A 19847-nucleotide genomic window follows, 5' to 3' on the forward strand; every position below is an offset into this window, starting at 1 on the left:
GATCGGCCGTTTTCGCAGTCGGGGGTGGTAACCAACTACGGCGTGGTCATCGGGACGACGACTTGCATTGGCTTTAATGGCAAGATTACGTCAAGTGATGTCGAATGGTTATTTATCCTCTTACTTCCGACAGTTTTCTGTATGCTTAACTATAATGACTCTCTATAAATTGTATTTCTTGAACAGATTGATTCGACTTACATTATTTTCTATGGGAAACATTGCTTTGGTTTTCGTACAATTTGGAACTTTTTGGAGAGGATGAATGAGGAAAACCAAAGTTCCAATTTAGTTTCATCTCTCCGCATCATTTGCGCCTTTGTTGCTGATCTGCAAAATTGGACACTTCCTATTGCTCGAAGCCTCTGTATTTCCGACATTTGTCTTTATTTCCTGAAGTAGTAAGCTACTCGCGTTTTAACACATTTAGTAAGCTACTCGCGTTTTAACACACTTGGCCAGGACAGACGATTCTGAATCTGAAATTGGATCATTGGTTGGGAATCACTCGTTTCGAAGAAGCAGCTGAAAAAAGGAAGAACGTGATTAAGAAACGACGACGACGACGACGACACTTTGCTGACAGCAAAGTTTGGGAGAGCGAGAGGAGCAGCGGTCGGAGAGGAAAGGAAGCGAAGCCACCTGCTTAGACGGAGAAGCGTTAGCGGGCTTGGAAAAAAGAAGCGGTTAGCAACGCCCGCCCGCGCACCGACTGACCCGGCGGCTGGGACTCCGGCCTCGAGGGTCGCGCCCGGGCTCGGGGACGCGGGTGATCCGGATGCGCGGCAGGCGGTCCCGGGAGGGGCTGACGTGGGCGGGGTAGGAGGGGGGGCGGCGCCGCCGGGGCTTGTAACCAGGAAGTAGGAGCAGCGGGTCCAGGTGGGCGTCGCGCACGTGCCTAAAGGAGTGGTACTTCTTGGGGGGGATGCGAGGGGAGTTGCTCTGAGCTCGACGCATCACCTGCAGGGGGCGACGCCAGCGTTTACCGGACCACCAGAAACATGCGTACACACAGGCAAATACAGCGTTCCCTCGCCGTTTGGCGGCTTCAGTGCTTCGCGGGTTTTTCCAAAATATTCCTCAAAGAAATACAAAATACAGCCATATCGGCAGCCACATTGCGGAAAGACGCGTTGTTTGATGTCGCTGCGCGCGAGAGGAGCTTTCCCTGAGTGGACTCAGAGGCTTTGGACACGCCCGTCCTGTACGCGCACTCATGCATCGGTTCCCGGCGGGACATCGACCAAGGAGAGCACGCGTGGATTTATCCCGCGAGCCGATGGGCCGCCCGCCATCGCGGCCTCACCCGGCATCTTCCCTCGCTGTGTCTCGCCGGTCTCGTCCACGCTGTTGCGTTGGCAATAACCTTTTTTGTTCAGGCGACCATTTTTGGGATGAGTTAAGCAAGCGCTTTTACGATGCTGCGCCGCTGCGAAAGCCCGAGAGGAAGAAGAAGATGCGGAAGTTATGCATCCGCGGCACGCCATGATGGCTTTGCTTTTATAATTCGAGAGTTAAGGAAATACGTGAACCGTTGTAATCTTTGTCTCAAATATGGAAAGTATAAATACCGTTTACATAATTGAAACATTCATTACATGAAAGTTCCTGGGGGGGTGGCAAATCCTACTTTGCGGTTTTGGTCCCCATTCGCCGCAAAAAACGAGGGAACACTGCACTCGCACATTCAGCGGAAACTCGCTTTACCAACAATTCGCTTTATGAAGAATATTTGGAAAGAAAAATGACTTCGGGTAGCACATTATTTTCAGCGCACGAGCAGTCTTGGCCGCCACTTCCCACAATGCAAAGCAAACGCCGATCCGGTGCCGAACTCCAACCTGTTAAAGCGGAAGGTTATTCTCTCCCGGTCGTTTTGTCAAGGGGCACAAAGTCGAGAATTGTTGAAAACGTGGACAATCACGGCGGACATTTTGAAGCAGGACATCGTGTCAATCTCCCGTTTAGAGATTTTCACCTCAAAACCAACGTTCGACAAAAGGCGGCAGCGGAAAAGGCACGTTGTGCGGAACCTCCGAAACTACGGAATAAAAGGGAAAAGCAGCAAAATATGTGGTGACTCCCAATCACAGTCTCATTATATTGGATTATTATTCATTATGCCACATTTTCCGCGACAAGACCCCAAATCGATGCGGACATTTCACATATTGACGTCTCTTTACGAATTCGAACTTCAAACTCTTCAGCTCATTCGGGACGTATGGGGAACTCTTACTATCCCAATCGGAAAATTCGGACACGTTCCCAATAAAATTCCCCAATTAAGAGCCATTTTGAACATGCACATTTCTTGAGCAACTTTGGAAGTTGTCAACATTTCGAAGGATTCCACAGCATCGCCGTTCAGCTTGAGCTCTTAACCCTTCGCACACAAATGCTGCAATTACTGCTCAACCTTTTTCGTCCTTCCCATCCGTAAAGCGCTTCGGTTGTGCGAAGCGACGGCGCGTCTACCGGATCTCATCACTCCTAATCTGCCCTTACTTCGAATGCTGGCTACTTTCCCTGCGCTCTATTTCCTGAATAAAACGTATACTTTCCCCCCAAACATCTTATCGCTCCAAAATAGAACCTGAAGAATGTGACAGAATCCCCGAACCGCACGGGACGACGCGGAAGAAGTTAAGTTATTTTGCGTGAAGCCCCAAGTGTGGCTTTCGGGTGCTCTCCTACCTCCTTGGCCCAGGCGGGCTTGTCGCTGGCGGCGCCGGGCGCCTGGTCCTTGTAGTGGTACAGCTGCTTCTTGTCCTGCGGGGGGCGCTGCTGCTGCTGCGGGTCCTGCTGCTGCTGCTGCTGCAGAGACACCAGGTACGCTCGCTCCTGCTGCAGCTGCCTCTGCAGACGCTCCGCCTGGCGCTGCTCCTCGATCTGCTTCCGCTTGTACTCCTGAAGCACAAAAGACGACGACGGCCCGTCATCGGCCGTAGTTGCGTCGCAGAGTCGACAACGTTTCAGACACACAAAAATGTCCTCGTAAATGACGATTTTTTTGCAATACTTCAAGTCTGAATTGAGACTTGTGCGCCTTCTGTGTCGTACCGCGTTGTGCCACAACACGCCGGGCGGCAGCGCTGCGCTCTACCGGAAGACACGCAGCGAGATTTCAAGCAAGAAGAAGAGGCAGAACAGGTCCCAAACAAGTTAGAGTTTTTGCTCCCACAGACCAGAGAGAAGATTTGTAGCACTTGTGTGAAGGTTAACAATGAGCATAACAGCTACGCTTCTTTGCAATATTTATTCTTCATTTACTCATCGATTGTTTGTTGTTTCCGCAAAGTAGCTGTTGTGTGTACTTGTACTAAATGTACGTGCGCTTCGGTTTTGTTTTTCACCGTAATGTTAGTACTGTTGACATTATTTGCGTGCCTTTATTTCCGTTGACATGTTGCACATGATGCGACAGTTCTTCCAACTGTCGTAAATGACCAGAACAGCTTATTGTAAATATTCATAGAAAATATTTGTTGATGATTTAGCATCAGGCGACACGGTGACCGACCGGTTCGCACATCTGCCTCGCAGTCGTGAGGACCGGGCTTCAAATCCCGCCCCCGCCCGTGTGGAGTTGGCGTGTTCTTCCCGCGCCTGCGTGGCTTTTCTCCGGGAACTCCGCTTTCCTCCCGCATCCCAAAAACACGCGCGGGAGCTTGATCGAAGACTCGAAATTGCCCGTAGGTGTGAATGTGAGCGCCAACGGTTGTTTGTTTAGGTGCGCCCTGCGATTGGCTGGCGACCGGTTCAGGGCGTCCCCCGCCTTTCGCCCGAAGATACCCGGCCGGGATGGGCGCCGGCGCGCCCGCGACCCTCGTGAGGAGAAGCGCTACACAAACGGGATGGATTTAGCATCAGCCGCGAAATTCCTATTGAGTCCGTCGTGGGCGCATCTCTTCTGGCGCTCTTACATCGGGTCCACCCACACGGGCGTGCAAATGCCCACGCGAGCGCCAACGCTGAACACGCGACGCAATCGAAAAGGCCCCGCGGCTCCGCCGACCCGTGCGGCCCGACGTCTCGCGCGTGCCAGAATCGGCCGCTGACGGCAAGCGACAAACGAACTTTCTTGCTTGGATTTGAACAGCTTGACGTGCTTCCCTTGTTTTTGTGTCGTACGCTATTTTTGGGACTGTACCTCTTTGTTGCAGCTGCGGTTGTTTTTTAAAGTGCCAAGTAAATCACATGGAGACTGACGCAGTCTTCCTTTCGTCACCCCAAAGTGATGTTACACGACCGACCGTCTCCCATTTCTCGAAAACAAGAGAAACTTGAAAAAGTGGCTTTTAACAAGTTGAAGTGCATTTTATTAAGAGGTTGCGTGGGAAATCAATGGTTCAAAAAGAATGCATTTTATACGCGCTCTCCATGTCGCTGACTTTGCCCGATCGCGGCCACGACGTTACCGTACCAGCAGTAAGGCCTGCTCCTGCAGGAGCTGCTGCTGCAGGATCTCCAGCTGCCGCTGTTCCTCCTCCAGCTGCCTACGGATGAACTCCTGACGCAGGCGCAGCGCCGCGCGGTGCGAGACGAGACAGACGGCGGCGGGGGGAGGGGGAAAGGAAGAGGAGGAGGAGGAAGAGGGCAAAGGTGTTAGAAAGCCGAAAGCTGAAGCGCGCGTCGTCGGCTCTTCGAAGGCCGAGAGACGGCAGATAGCGTCGAGGGAACGGAAAAGTGGCGCCGTCCCCTTTCGTGGCAAGTTTGGAACTATTGTGCGCCAACTTTTTTTGTTTAGCTTCGAACAGATTTGAATGTCTTTCAATTTGTTTGTGCTTCGCACCGCCAGCGCGGCAGTAACGCAGTTCTTGGTGGCGCAGGTGCGAATATCGGCGCTGTGAAAAGGTCCTCCCCCTGGCGGAAGCGAGCGAGCGCAGTACGGGCGGCGTCCGTGCGGTACCTGCTCCCTCTCGGCGTGGCGCCTCTCCTCGTCGCGGCGAATCTGCTCCATCTCCTCGAACCTCCTCCTCTGCTCGCGCTCCTGCTGCTTGCGCATCTCGCGCTCGTGACGTTGTTGCTGCGGGCGGCAAAACGCAAGCGGCAAGGTGAGAGAAATTTGGAGGCGGCCTCGTTTCGGGCCCGTTCGGATTATTTGGGGACTTTTAACGGCAATCGCGCAACGGCGCCCGCGACGGTCGGAAGCTGAAGAAGAAGAAGAAGAGCAGTAAATGGCCGACCTTTTCCCGACGGGTTTCCTTCTCAACTGCAATTGACGGACGGCGTCATTGTTCTGTTTTTTCAAAACATGCAAAGTGAGAACTACTCTAACATCGAAATGTGTTTCAGTTTTGCGAGTTAAACTCAGTTCTGACTTGAAACGATGAATTGCTCTCAAGAGATTTAGAAAGGCCTTAAAAAGATAAATAATCAGAGTGGATGCTTTTTGTTTTGTATTGTATTTTCTCTCTTTTTTTTGGTTGTCTTTTTCACATAGAAAAAATAAGCCTGTGCATATTTTCAGGCAATAATCGATGCACTTTTGTATGTTCGTGCAACTGCTTCGGTTGTGTTTTATTCTAAGAATGAGCGAAAATCAACCATCCATTCAAATGTGTCGGGATTTGGAGGAGGTGAATATTATTGGATGGATGTCGAGCGAGGGAGTGCATGTCATTCGGAGGCAACGTTAGATGACGGCTCACTTTTTTTTTTTAAATCATCTTTCCAGATTTTGTCGGGAACATCCATTTTTGTAACTAGCGCTCATCCCGTTTGGCTCACGGCTGATTTGGGGCGAGAGGCCGGGGACGCCCCGGACCGGTCGCCAGGCAACGGCGGGGCACATATCGACACGTCCGATCGCAAATCGGGACGATTTCCAATCTTCGATGGCGCGAACGCGCTAACGCTCCATAGTTCGTCGACCCGAGTGTCAGGGAGATGACGGGAAATGGCGGCGCTTTGGGTAGAAAGCGGGGCTGCCGCGTCTGGTCGTGCAACGATTTCATTGACTTTCTCAAAGTAAGGCAGCTCGATAGGTTAGTGTAAGAAAAAAACACTTTGTTCGAAAGTGTAACTGAGCGGAAGCTTTTCGAAATCTCGGAGAAACTACGAGGTGGCGCTCGGAGGTGGTTTTGGGGATAACGGGAGCAGAAGGGGCACGTGACCGCAGGGAGCCGATCACAAGCGTCGGCTTCGCAAGGAGAAAGCGAGACGAAAAGGGGCGGCGACCTCCTCCAGGCGTCGCCTCTGCTCCTTCTGCTCCTCGATGCGCTTCTGCCTCTCGGCCAGCAGCTGGCGCTTGTGCTCCTCGTTCTGCTGCTGCTCCAGCTGCTGGCGGCGAATCAGCTCCGAGCGCTCCTTATTGGCCAGCTGCAGGCGCAGGAAGTCCCGCCTCAGAGTCGACTCGCCGGGAATGTTGATGATGGAGCTGCGGGAAGAGGAAGAGGAGGAGTTGAAGGCGTCGAAGGAGGCGGCCGGGCGGGCGCCGCTCGTACCTGGGCTCCCCGATGTCCCGCTCTTCATCCTCTTCCTCGCTGCCGCTGTACTCGTACTCCGTCTCGTCTGCGGTCGTGGGAAATGTCACGTGTCACACGTATGACTTCTTTCAAGGTCACACGACTGATGAACGTTTCGCGGTTGCGTTAGATTACGACGAATAGCCGCTACGTCGCGGTTTGGTGCCGCACGCTCGCCTTCTTTGCCGTTTTGATGGGTTTTGAAAGGCGACGGGCGCATCCCAATCAGGGCCGTGGGGAGAAAAAAAATGTCAAATAAAAATCGGCTAACTCAGCTAAGTCGACCACAAAAACCGGTCGACGCAAACATTTCTGCCCGGAGGCAATTAAAAAATATGAAGCCACGCGTATTTGCGCTGCCCGGAACCAATTGGCCGCTGTCGACGTTTTGCGCAGGGACATTGGTTGCAGACGGACGCCGCGTCGGGCCCGTGGAAATCATCGGCAAAATCGACAGAGGAGCGTCGCTAAGTGATTTTAACACACTCGATGTGTAATGTACGCTTAACGCGACGTATGAGTGAGCTGAATGGGATTCGTGTTGCCAATGGTCCTCGTTAGCACGCTAATGCTAATGTGAATGTTTTCTCAAATTCTTTACACTTTATACCGTACACGGGTAGAAGTCCAGCCCTCACAAATGGGAAGAAATCAAATGCAGGTTAGCGGTACTAAATCCATAAAAAAGAATGATATTGAGATATATATATATATATATATATATATATTTTTTTTTTTTAGGGATTAGTCAAGTACTTGTCGAAATATCTACAGGATAATCGATTGTAAAAAGATTGGATCGTGACAGCTGGAGTCCGAATTGTCGCGCGGCACCACGTCGTGCCGCTACATGGCGGGCGGCGCTCGGGCCTCCTGGAAGAAATGCACGTCGAAGGCTGGATCGAGGTTTAAAATGACACCGACATTGATACTCATTTCCATTCGCCCATCTATGGCGTTTTGCATTCCAGCATCCGTTAGCATTAAGCTCGGAGACTTTGTTATTATCCGGTTTGAGTGAACATTTTGAATTGAACAATACCGAGTTTTGATTTCTACGTATTCGTATTTATTAAATTATGATTCAGTTATTGGAATTGTATTCCGGCCAATGTGAACGTCGGCATCGGCTTCAACAAAATCCACATCGGCGGGGCCCTAATTTTGGGTTTCACGCAAGTCATTCCAAAAACATTTGGAAAAAGACAATACTCACGGGGGTTTCTGATTGACTCGGTTGTTCTTTTTTTGGGTTATTGTCGTATTTCCGATTTTTTGTTTCACTTGACCGTTTGCGGTTTTGTTGTTGACGCCACCGGTGCTGCTGTTGGAATATAAAGATGAACTTCCATTTTCCCACGCCCTAAATCACGCGCGTCAATACATTCGGAACGGGAATACGGCTTTTGCGGGCGATCCTGCCTCGAATGCCTCGAGTCGTGACTTTTTTTGCCCTACGTGTATTGTGGATTTTCCTCCTCGCTCACCGCAGACTTTTCCCGCCTTCCCCTCACTTCTCGAACGAAGCCAACGAAGTGAAATAAGCCCTACGAGCTCGCACGCATTCGCATCGCTTCAGGAGTTGAAAGAATGTTTTCGGGGGAACTCACCCCTCTCCCCGCGCCTCTTCTTGGTGCGGTCGATGTGGTCCTTGAGCTGGATGCGCACCTGCCGCTCGTTGGCGAGCTCGCGGATGAAGGGATGCTTGAGCAGCTGCTCCGTGCTCGGCCGCCGGCCGTGACTCTTCACCAGGCAGCTCTCGATGAACGACTGGAACTTCTTGGACCTTCGCCGCGACGACGACGACGACGACGACGACAATGAAGCCTCCCGAGCGCGTGGGCCGGAACCCGTCGTCGACCGTACGTGAGTGTTTCCCAACCGGGCGCGAAGCCGTAGCCGCGCGAAGATCTCAGAAAAAGTACATGCGGTAGATCGGAATAATGACGATTTGTCGCGCCGCGGCGAGGAGATTCGACTCGCGGGTTCACCTGTTGGCTGATTTGTCTTTTTGATCACCTAGCCTCTGATATTTGCTGACAGCTCACCGATTTGCTGATTTTGTGCGCGGGCTCAAGCCACCTCGCATTAAATGCGTGACTCGTCAACGCGGTTGGGAAACACTGACCGAAGTCGTTCTCCCGTGCGCGTTGCGTCACGGGACTCACCACTTCTTTGACTTGAGTCGGGGGGCGGGATTTCTGGGGATGAGGAAGAGCGCTCTCATGGGATGCATGTCGCACAGCGCTGAGGACGACGCCGGACGAGGGACGGGAAAGGACGAGAAAAGGAAAAAAGGCAGAATCGCAAAAGAAAAAGAAAAAGAAGGAAAATGCAGGAAAGGAAAGAAAAGACAAGTGGGAAAGAAGAAAGAAGAAGAATTACAGGATGTTGACGGGAGCGCTCGGTGCTGAACTTTGTTGAAGTTCGCAACTTACGCGGCGCTCCCTCGGCCATCTCGATGGCCGTGATGCCCAGCGACCACAGATCGCTCTGCACGCGCACACACAAAAAACAAACAGCTTCACTTCCTGCTCACGTGCTAGCGCGCTAGCTGCTCCGTGTGTACGTGTTAAGTCATAAAAACATCGCCATCCGTCCTCGCACATGAACACACTTTCCCCTCTCGCTCGGCTTGTTCCGGACCGTTCCGCAGGGAGACAAGCAAACAACACGTCGCCGCCTCCAAAAAAAACCTTTCGAGGTCGTCTTGAGTTTGCTCGTATGAAAGCGCATCAACTCCGCAATCAAAATAAATTCTTCTAAGTTTATTTAGGAGGTTTTTTAAGGAAGTTAAAAAAAAAAAACTTTTGAAAAAGTCACATTTTTGGAGAAGGGAGTATTTTTGATAAGAATAAAGCACATTGAAAAAACAAATTCTGAAAAAAGAATGTTTGGGGTTTTTTTTAGAACAAAATTTTGGGAAGAATAAAGTCATTTGTTGAAGAACGTAGCATTTTTCGAAGACTAAAGTATATTCTAAACATTCTGGAAACAAAACCTCATTCTTTTTAGAATAGTTTTTTGTGTTGAACATAGTATTGTTTCTAAAAGGATATATTAAAAAAAAAAAAAAGAAAATTCAGAAAAAAAAGAACAAAACTGTTGTTTTAGAGGAGTCATTTGTTTTGGAGGAAAAAAAGTCATTTGTTGGACAACGCAGGATTGCTTGTTTTATATTTTAAGTAAAAAAAATCATCCTCGACTCAGCATTTATTTCGACATTTTCTCAAATTGAGTGTTTTCTGGGGTGGGGGGACGAAATCAAATGTTTTTTTGAAAGAAAAACATTTCCGTTTTTTGTCATTGTATCAAACTGCACAGAAGGCTTTCGCTTCCCGACGGTTCGGAACGGCCCGCGGCGGAAGAATACGTGGTCACGCGGCACAAGAAGGCACGCATTAGCTTGCGCGCACACTTAGCATTCGCCCGATGAGCATCATACTTCGCGTTTTTCATTGGATTGTTTCGTATTTACGGCCTAAAAGTGTTTTTCACATAACTACTTTCGCGACCGTAAGTTAGTGGTGGACTACGGCGCGTTTCTGACTTACAGTTGGCACAAATGTACGTTACGTCAGCGCCAAATGAATGCAGCTCTGTCTTGATTTTCACGACGAGTGTTTAGCGTCGGCGCGACTAGCGTCAGGCGGCGCACCTTGAAGTCGTACGTGGCGTCCGGGTTCTCGTCGCAGGCGATCACCTCCGGCGCCATCCAGTATGGCGTCCCGATGAAGGTGTTCCGGCGGCCCACCGTGCGGTCCAGCTGGGCGCTCACACCGAAGTCCACTACACACACACGCACGCACACGTTAATCCCGGTTCCGATCGGTTCTCGATTCTCCATTCTCGAAGCCCGAACGTACCGGGGGCCCAATCCGGCCCGACGCGTCATTATATGTGGCCCACGAAAACAAATCCTTGCATCCACTTCCGTGACGCTTGCTCAAATCTGGAGCAACATTTCGAATCGTCGTACGAACCAAATAAAAGCGTAGCGATATTGCAGGCCTTTTTTCCCCCTTTGTACAGTAACGTGATGGGCCGGTGGGAGGGTTAAACAGTCAAGCCGTTGAAGGGTTACCGGGGCAACGGGCTTTGCATTTCACGAGGGCCAGTAGGAAAACGTCGACGCGCCCTCGCGTCATAAAACGAGGCAAACAATTTCACTCGTTATTGTGTCCTATTTATAAAAACAGATATGATAGACATATTTCGATGGTAATATTTTCCCTTTCCTTATTTCACTGTTGCCCTTTTCAAGGTGCGTCAGCGGCGGCGCCCTCGGTGGACCGGCCGCCGTTGAATACTCTGACGAGGCGATGAAACGTTCAAATGCTTTCACAGTCATAACCGTGGCAACAAAAATGAGTTCGACAGCCCTGAGAGTGCAAAACCGCCGGCGAGCAGCGGGAACGTACGCCGCGATGCGTCGTTCGTATGCGTTTGTGCTCGGAGCCGACATTTGTGTTTTTTCAACGGGCGGGCGAAATTCCGGTTTGGAAACCACAAAAATGACGAACAGATCCCCGCAGATCAGCACAGCTTTGGAGTAGAAGATCAAGATTGCGCGGGAAATCTTGGACTGACACCTCCATCGTGAGGGAGAGAAATGCCGACACGTCGGAAGCGGCGCAGCCTGGCACGTGAGCGGAGTACGTATCCACACCGCTGACATCGTGCGCTAGGTCAGCGTCGCTCGTCATGCAATTATTTTGCCATCAAAAGCCTGAGTTTTCTTCTGTTCTCGTTTGAGGTGCCACAAAAGGCGCAAATATTCAGCAAAAGCTCCTTTTCTCCGCTTGTCGGTGAGAAATCGGCGTTTCTGGCTCAACCGAGCCACGTCCTACTGCTGGCTAGCAAACATCGGAAAGAGCGAGATGGAAACACACGAGAAAAGAGGCGACTCGTCGTTTCGCTGCGCGTATTGTGGCAGAGCACGAGATCGCGTGCGTGGGTGGAAAGATCCGTCCAAATGCTCAAAAACGGCCGTCGCCGCTCAGAACGGGTGCCAGCGAACGAGTTGATAAGTTGAAGTGTGTTGAAAGCGTGTGGGAGGGCTCAAACCACGTGCAAAAACGCTGCCATACGGATCGCGGCTTTTCGCCCAATACGCGGCACACGGAGGCGAGGACGCGAGGCCGACTGCGCTCACCTAGCTTGACTTCGGCGTTCTCCGTCAGAAGCACGTTTTGACCTTTGATGTCGCGGTGGATGACCTTGTGCTGGTGGAGGTGAGTGAGACCCTGCGGGAGGACAGCGGCGCCGTTTCACGGGCGGATTCGACTTCTCGTCGCGTTGTTTGCGCGCCGCTCACCCTGAGGATCTCCCGGCACACGTAAGCGATCCACTCCTCCTTCAGAGAGTTGCCTTTGGTGTTCTTGATGAGATCCGTCACCGAGCCGGCGCCGCAGAACTCCATCACCAGCTGTGCCCGACGCAGACGCAGACGCAGACGGGGGCCGCCAGGGAAAAGGAAACGGAAACAAGTCGGCGAGAGGTTCCGACGCGCGAGCGGACGCAACGGCGACAGAAGCGCTACGCGGGGGATCGGGACACCGACGGGTAGGCTCGATCCGTTTCCGCGTCGGCACGATTTTGGTCGTTGAAAGTGCGTCTTCGCCGACGGCCGGCACGAACAACGTAGCTGCAAACGGAGAGCGGCCGCTTTACAACACAGCGTTGGCGACGTTTGCTCGCGAGATGTCGACTCCCTTCCCGTTTCTCGCAGCTGTTCTTCAGAAAGCCAATTAGCAACTTTCAGCTAATTCCGCGAGCAAACGCGAAACATTTTCACATTCTTTCGTACATGACGAGAACAGCGCCCGCTGCGAGGCCATCGCACAATTTCCCACCGCATTTCTACGTTAGGCAAAAGCGGTCGTTTATCCGCCTCGGAAACGTTTGAGCCGAGGTAGGCGCGTCCGAGTCGCGAACCTTTTGCCGAGGTGGCCCGACCTCCGCGTGATACATCGAAAAAGTGTGACACAGCAGTTCGATGAGGCCATTTAGGACTCGTGATTATTATTGAGAAGGTTCATTGATTACAAATGCTGTTTACTCATGTTTGGATTCAAGGGACAAGAAATGTATGTATCGTGTTTTCATATGAACTGTAAACCAAAACAAAGTTTTTCAATGATTTCTCTGGAAGTTGAATGAAGTCAATGCTCGAAATAAAATAAAAAAAACCGAAGTATGTTTTTGTTATCAGGAGAAATAAAACAAATCCCAGAAGGGAAAGCAAAAGCGCGAAGAGCTTCTCTCGCCAAATGGACGTCGAAAGGAAAAAAAAAACCTTCCGACCAAACGTCATTGCGACACGAAATCTGACAAAGTGACATACGACCTCACCTCTCCGTTCTACTTATTTGACTAGATCTTATTCTATTTGATTCTTTTTTTGTTTTTTTTTTACTCTCTCTTACCTCTGCTTTTAATGTGTCCGATGAGGTTTGATGTATGACAATCATTTTATTTCAGTGCTGTCCGTCTCCTGTGCTGGTGAGACCAAGACAGTTTTCTATCTTGGTGACCAATCAACAATTATTCTTTTCTATTTTATTCGATAAAAATGAAATGGTTTCGTTTTTTTAAAGCCCGAATGTGAACGACGGCGAGCGACGCGGGCCGCGATGTTCACGTCGCGACGGAAGCGCCCCGCCGGCCTCCAGCAAGCCGCGCGCCGACGTCTTTAGTTTTTGCGTACGGCGCGTGCGCGTTCCACGTACGCACCCACAGCTGGTCGTCCACGCCCGGAGGATTCTTCTTGATGAAGGCGCCGTAGTAGGTGGCGATGTTCCGGTGGTGGCTGTACTTCTTCAGCATGTTGATCTCCGCTTTAATCTCCTCCTCCTCATCCTAACACGCACATGCACACTGGTGAGCGTGTGTGCGTGTGCGTACAGCGTTCCCCCGATAGCATATCGCACGTCTCCGTTCAAACATTTACCGTAATTTCTCGCGTACAATGTGCATTTCCCCCCCAAAAAACGGTCAAATGTTGTCAACGGTGCACATTATACATAGGTACAGGGGGAAATGAAAAAGTAAATAAATGTAGCCTACGCTTTCATTCCAATGTAGCAGGGGTACGTATGACTGCATGTACCGTATGTACAGTTGTCCTCGTACGTTTACATAACCTGGCAGAAGTTGTGAAATATTCTGATTCATATTATTATTATTATTATTTCTTTTTTTAAATATGACTGAACAACAACCGTCATTCATTTGTTTATGGTTATGTTTTGTTTAATGATAATGCTTTTCTGAAATGCTTGACCGTTTCATTTGAATGGCATTAAAATCAAATGAAATGAAACGTGTTTTCTTGAAAGAATTGTACCCCTCTTACAAATTCTGCCTGGATCATCAGACATACGAGCACAACTGTGTGTTTTCTCATTGACTAAATAAAGGTAAGGCTGTGAATTTCAAATTAAGAGCGAGTCATTAAAAAAGTATTACATGTTCAAATAAAGTGCTTCACTTCAGAATAATTCTTTGAAAAAATACTTCCTGTTTTGATCATATGGGTAGAAGCAAAAGCATGTATTGTAACAATGCATTATACATAGGTAGAAGGCTTTTCCAGAATTTGGAGGTCAACCTTGGGGGTGCGCATTATACACGAGAAATTACAGTCGTCGTGCATTTCATCGCAGTACCAATTTGTGCCACGACATGCTGGGCAGCACTGAGCTCTCCTGGAAGACATGCAGCGTAATTAACAGCAAGAAGAAGAGACGGAGAAGGTCTCCTACGAGAATGATTCCTTTTCCCTACAGAGCAGACAGAATATACGCCCGTGACTATTGTTGTGCGCTCTGTTTGTAAGTTACTGTGTGCTCAAGTAGCAGTTGTCTGGAGGTTTAATTGCTGGAATTGCATCCTAATTTGGGTTAGCCCCTCTGCGCTGCAAACTTTCATTGAGGAAATGTAGTTTGGTAGATCAATAAAAAATTCTAATTCTAATTCTAAAGTCAGTTTTATAGTTGACTTCGACTGTGAGTGACAAACAAACAGCTTGAAGCAAGCGGACTTTGGAAAAGTGAATGAGCCTCCTTTCCCTTTCCTCAAAGTGATATTATATGATCATCTTCCATTTGTTGCCAGTGAGCGCGTGAGGACCGGTGCTAAGGAATACTTCAAAAGCATATATTGCGCAATTTGCAGGAGTAAAACCTCGGAAAATCTTTTTACGTGGTCTTTCGCGAGGCCACATTGTCATCTATCGCGAATGCGGCTGGAACTTGTGAGAAATGCGTGCGTGCGTGCGTTACGTACTCCCGTGACATCCATGACCTTGATCGCCGCCAGCTGGCCAGTCTTGACATGACGCCCCTGATTCACGGAGACAAGTTTGAATCATAGCAAAAGTAAAACTCCTGCGCGCGCACACACACACACACACACACAAACACACACACGCACATGCGCGTTTGACGTCAAAAATGAGCGACAAGATGTGCCGCCGAGTGGTGAGCGGTCAGGGCCAGCGAGGCCTTCTCTGCTAGCGTAAACATCATCAGAAGCACTGGCCTACATTTCCAACCTAAATTCTTCCATGAGATTTGTTATTTGTTGATTTGTTTCTTATGAATGTATTGCCCACACTATTATTATTTGTTTCCCGAGGCTGCGCTGTTTCCGGTAGGTAATGCGGATGTTGGATTTTTTTTGTCCCATCGGATTTACGCCTCTATATGTTGCCGTGTCAATCTAATCTGCCCGGGGCCTTCAGAATGAGTAGCGCTGGCCCACTTCGACGAAAACGGGACGGTTTCTGTCGCTGATAACTTTTCAAATTTGCCTTCACGAGGCCAACGAGCATTTTCCCGTCCTCCGATCGGTTGGCGAGAGCGAGCCGATTTCGACGAGCAAAACGCACCTGCGGCAATCGGTGCACGAGTACATGTAATACTCAGCACCTCCGGGGACCGCGTTCTACTCTCCCGACGACGCTCGAGGTTTTCGCGCCGCGATCGGATAAACGCCGACGGCGAAGTTGTCCGGACGACGATCGCGCGTGGCAGCGGCGCGCGTTGTGTCGCTTTTTCGCGTGTCGACGGCATCAAGAGTGTCGGTGAAGTCGGGTAAGTCCCCGACGCACCAAACGCGCCGCCGCACCTCCGCTACCCTGCCGGTAACCTAGCAACAGCCTGGCGCGCCGAGGGTAACACGTGTGCGCGTTTGTCACTCGCGTGTGTCAATCCGGATATCGACAATTCAGTTGCAGATATTCGCCATGTTTGTGAATTACGAATACGTGCGTCACTCCAGTTTGAGACAACTGCAATTCGATTGTGACGAGTCATAATCCGAGTTAAAGATTCCTTGAATTCACCTCGGTTCGAGATATCTACGTGTGGCTTTTCCGATATCTTAAATTACAAAAGAACCACGTGAACTGGAATTGTGACGAGTCCCAATGGCATCGTGGATATTTCCCACCGGAGTGGCGGATAGCTACGAGTCAGTCGCAGCTACCCGGCGGGGATTAGCGTCTCTCTGCGACCGAGTCGAGGCTATCGGTCACAACAAAGCCGATCGAGACGGGCGGCGAAAGTCTCGTCCTCGCCCGCTTTGCGGATATCTGAAGAGCAATTGCCGTCGTGGATATTCCGACTCTCGTTTCGACCGGCGACGCGGATGTGACAGGTTTCTCGAAAGAAAATTCCGACGATTCAAAACGCCACGATTGACATCGACGTTAATTCCGGATCATCGAATTTATCTTTGCAATGCTGACTCCGCTCGCCCCGTTTCCCAAAATGTATTCAGCCGAGGCATCTTTTGGATCTCAGGGAAAAAGTCACAAGAAGTCGATATCCTGCAATAGCGACGATCTCGTCGGCACGCAGTTCTTAAGAGTGAAATGTGTGCGTTTCTCGTGGAAGAACATTTCATTGTGCCGCTCGCCACTATACAGCGCCGGCATCGACAGACGAACGAGGAAATCGTCATTTTTGGATCGGGTGCTCCGCAGAGGTCGGGAATCACCGGCCCAGTTCGACCGTCGCGCGTGTGAGCGCCGGAGCACAAAACTAAACCCGGCGGCGGCGGGTCGAGCGGCTCCGCCGGGTTTAGTCATAAAAGTCAAGCGAGAGGAAGAGATCGCGTCTCCGTTTTCTTATCTCGCTTCCTGCAACAAAGACGGCCGCCGCACCGGCGCTCCCGATAGCCGCTGCGCACACGCGCAGCCCCGCGGGGAGGGAGGAGGCGGCCGTCTCGGGCCGGCGCGACGACGTGTTCGGGCCGGCCTCGCATTCCTCACGCCGTTGCCGTGGAAGCCACTTCGGTCCTTTCAAGGGCTCGTGGAAATAAGCGTCGACATTCTCACAAGAAGGAACAAGAAGCATTCGGCCAAAGCAACTTGCCGGCTCAGACAAGACTTCTTCTTCTTCTTCTTCTTCTTCTTCTTCTTCTTCTTCTTCTCGTGTGCATATTTGGGCTCTCTACTAGAGTACAAATGAAAACATTTCTGGATTTTAAAAAATCAAAAATTATTTCACACACCGCGGCGGCACCGTGGATGACCGGTTAGCACCTGCGCCTCACCGTTTTGAGGTTGCGGGTTCAAATCCGGCCTCGCCTGTGTGGGGTTTGCGTGTTCTCCCCGTGCCCGCGTGGCTTTTCTCCGGGTACTCTGGTTTCCTCCCACATCCCCAAAACACGCGTGCTCGCCTCACTGAAAGCTCTCACTCGCCCGTAGGTGTGAACCCGCGTGCCAACGGTTGTTTGTTTATGTGTGCCCTGCGATCGGCTGGGGACCGGTTCAAGGCGTACCCCGCCCGCCTCTCGTCCGAAGACGGCGCCAGCGCGCCCGCCGGGGTGCGGAAAGTGGACGGACGGACGTCGCAAGACATTCATCTGCGAGAATGTTTGAGTATTAAGAAACGCACGACGCAAATTGTGTTTGATATGATGATGATTATTATTATTAGTGTGCGGCCGACCCAAACTTACAAAAATATAAATACTGCTCAGTGACACATCAAGCTAATTGGTCGTCTCCAGATGAACAAGACGGAATTCATCGGTTCCCGCACAAGCGGACGCGAGCTTATGGAAATATTTCTGTGCCATCTGAGCTTGAATTTGGATTTCTCAAACTTCTCAACGTCAAGTCTCCTCACGAAAGCGCTCCTCGACCTGACGAGCGCCGTTTTCTCTTATCCGAGAAGGATGTTCTGGAAAAGTGTTTGAGGCGTCAAATGGTCGCTCGGAGACGGGCGCTGTAGCGCCGCCGTTTGGTCTCGTGTTGGCGTTGCCCGTGAAAAGGTTCTCGGTCACCGCTCGGTTCTCCAAGAGCTTCTGGGACGAGAGGTTGATTGGACATCAGGTGCTTCTGATTCACGTTCTTCTGACTTAACCAAAGCAGGAACTATTAACCCAACCGCAAGCGTCGCCGACAGTCTCGAGTCAGTATCGAGCGAGTCACATCGTGTCTGCGAGAATTACGCAAGAACGGACAGAAATTGCGTCGACGTTCTCCGTCGCAAACGCTCGCAACGATGCCAGGTTTCCACGGTAACGTGCGCGCCGACGCGCTCGAAGCGCCTCGCTTGGCGGGCGACTTCCAAACATTTTCCGGCTCCAGACGCGTCGCTAGTCGTTAGCGCCCGCGTGTCAGCGACTTCCAACCGCGTTTATCGGCGCCGACGGAAGCTTCGCTTCTGTCGTGTTGCGCGTCTGTGTTGCGTTTCAGTCGCTTCGATGTCATCCGCACGCGTCGACCCGATGAGAAATTCAGCTTGAAACCCAACATCGGAACGCGCCGGAATCGGAAACCGTCAGGCGCGCAAAATCCGAAGGCTGAGCGCGCAGCGACGGGCCTTACCTTGTAAACTTGGCCGTAGGTGCCGTTGCCGACCAGTTCGACCAGTTCAAAGATGCCCGCCGGGTCCTGGGAGAGACACGCGCAACCAGTTAGTCAGCGGGAAATACAAAGTACAGCGCCACCTGGTGTGCGAGCGTTCGTCCGGCTACGAGCTGTCACTTGCGCTTGTTTTGCTTTGCCGGGAAAATGTGGAGACAAACGGCGCCGCTGTGCCGAAGATTCGGAAGACCCTTTGGGCCGAAATGAGAGGCACGCCCCGCCCCGCCCCCACGACCCCGCCGGGCCGGGTCTCATTGTCAGTCGTTACAGGCCAAACGAGCGCATCTCCGCGTCGCGCGAGGGAGATCGGCGGCGGCGACCCCGACGACCTCTCGCGCTTTCCGACTCCCCCGGCCGCAATTTGGTCACCGCGCCAGCTAACTCGGGCTAAGACGCACACGCGTGGAACGAGGGGAGCGAGGAAGGTGACCAAAATGAGGACGCCAATGTGCGCGTGACGTCATTTCTGCTCACTGATGAAGACGCTTGAGGCCTCCAAATGCGCGCGCACCCTCCGTCACGTCCAGACTCGTTGGTGCGCGCGCGCACGTCAGAGCCAGGCGAGAAGGTGCGAGTTGGCGCGTGAATTCTCTCGCCGGGCGCAAGCACGCGCTTGCTCGCCCACGCATTCCTCAGCTGTGGCGTACGGGAGTGCGCGTGCGTGCGCGTGCCCGCCCGCCGAGCGAGCGCGTCAACGCTCCCGCAACATCGCGAAATGGCGGCACAGGCTGGTGCGTGCGCGCGCGCGCGCGTTGGGATTTACGCCGAGCGCGTGCACCAGTCCCCCGCACACAAGTGCACTCGCCCAGGTACGAGCACGCGCGCGGCCTCGATTCTCAAGAAAACACATTTTCGCACGCGCACGACATATGCAGCACGCGCATCACCGGTAGCATGGGGGGGGGGGGGCAGGTGGTGAAAGATGACGAGGAATTGAGGGGGGGGCCTGTCAGGACGGGACAGGACAGGTAGGTAGGTGCTGGCCGTGCGCGCGCGCGCGTGTGCACGCTTACCCTGAGAGCAGACAGGTCGATCTCGTCCAGACTCCTCGCGGGGGAGTCGCTCGCCATGGCGGCGGATGCTCAAGATGGAAGGCAGCGTCGTCCTCCTCCTCCTCTTCCTCTTCCTCCTCTTCCTCCGTCAGGACGACGACGGCGACGACGGCGACGCGACGTACGACGTGCACGCGAGCTTCCTTCAGGTGCTGCTACATGCCTCCGGCTGCGCGGACGCGCGCACGAGAGTGCACGGCGGCGGCGAGCGAGCGCGCGCTTCCCGGGCGTGGCCAACAAGTCGCGCGGACACGCCCACCGTGACGCGCACGCCGGCGTCCTCCAGCCCGCCCGCGCACGATGGAAGCTTGCGCTCGTTCTTCTTTGCTTCCTTTCGACCGGTTGGTTGGTTTCCCACGAGCAGCTTTGCCGCTTTTAACTTTGTATTCCATGAAAATGGCGAGTTGTCGTTGATGGACTTTGGATTATTTTGAGTGTTTC

At 51.9% G+C, this 19847-nt stretch overlaps 1 protein-coding gene across 7 annotated transcripts in view; it reads right to left on the bottom strand.

Moving 5' to 3' along the window:
* LOC133396587 (TRAF2 and NCK-interacting protein kinase-like) overlaps positions 1-19590 on the bottom strand; it is a 36721-nt gene extending 17131 nt beyond the window's left edge. For 2 of the 7 annotated variants that reach the window (XM_061666598.1, XM_061666593.1), the window contains exons 1-16: positions 19368-19590; positions 18316-18381; positions 14760-14816; positions 13206-13331; positions 11788-11898; positions 11626-11716; positions 10129-10259; positions 8909-8963; positions 8639-8717; positions 8081-8256; positions 6450-6516; positions 6184-6382; positions 4913-5029; positions 4427-4513; positions 2698-2910; positions 718-960 (exon numbers count right to left, since the gene is read on the bottom strand). In XM_061666598.1, coding sequence (XP_061522582.1) covers positions 718-960; positions 2698-2910; positions 4427-4513; positions 4913-5029; positions 6184-6382; positions 6450-6516; positions 8081-8256; positions 8639-8717; positions 8909-8963; positions 10129-10259; positions 11626-11716; positions 11788-11898; positions 13206-13331; positions 14760-14816; positions 18316-18381; positions 19368-19424 — 1875 coding nt within the window. In that variant the 5' untranslated portion in view covers positions 19425-19590. The other 5 variants (XM_061666594.1, XM_061666595.1, XM_061666597.1 and 2 more) reach the window with 5 other exon arrangements.
* Positions 19591-19847: the final 257 nt, after the last annotated feature.

Source organism: Phycodurus eques, chromosome 21 (genome assembly GCF_024500275.1).
Source record: "Phycodurus eques isolate BA_2022a chromosome 21, UOR_Pequ_1.1, whole genome shotgun sequence".
Taxonomy (NCBI): domain Eukaryota; kingdom Metazoa; phylum Chordata; class Actinopteri; order Syngnathiformes; family Syngnathidae; genus Phycodurus; species Phycodurus eques.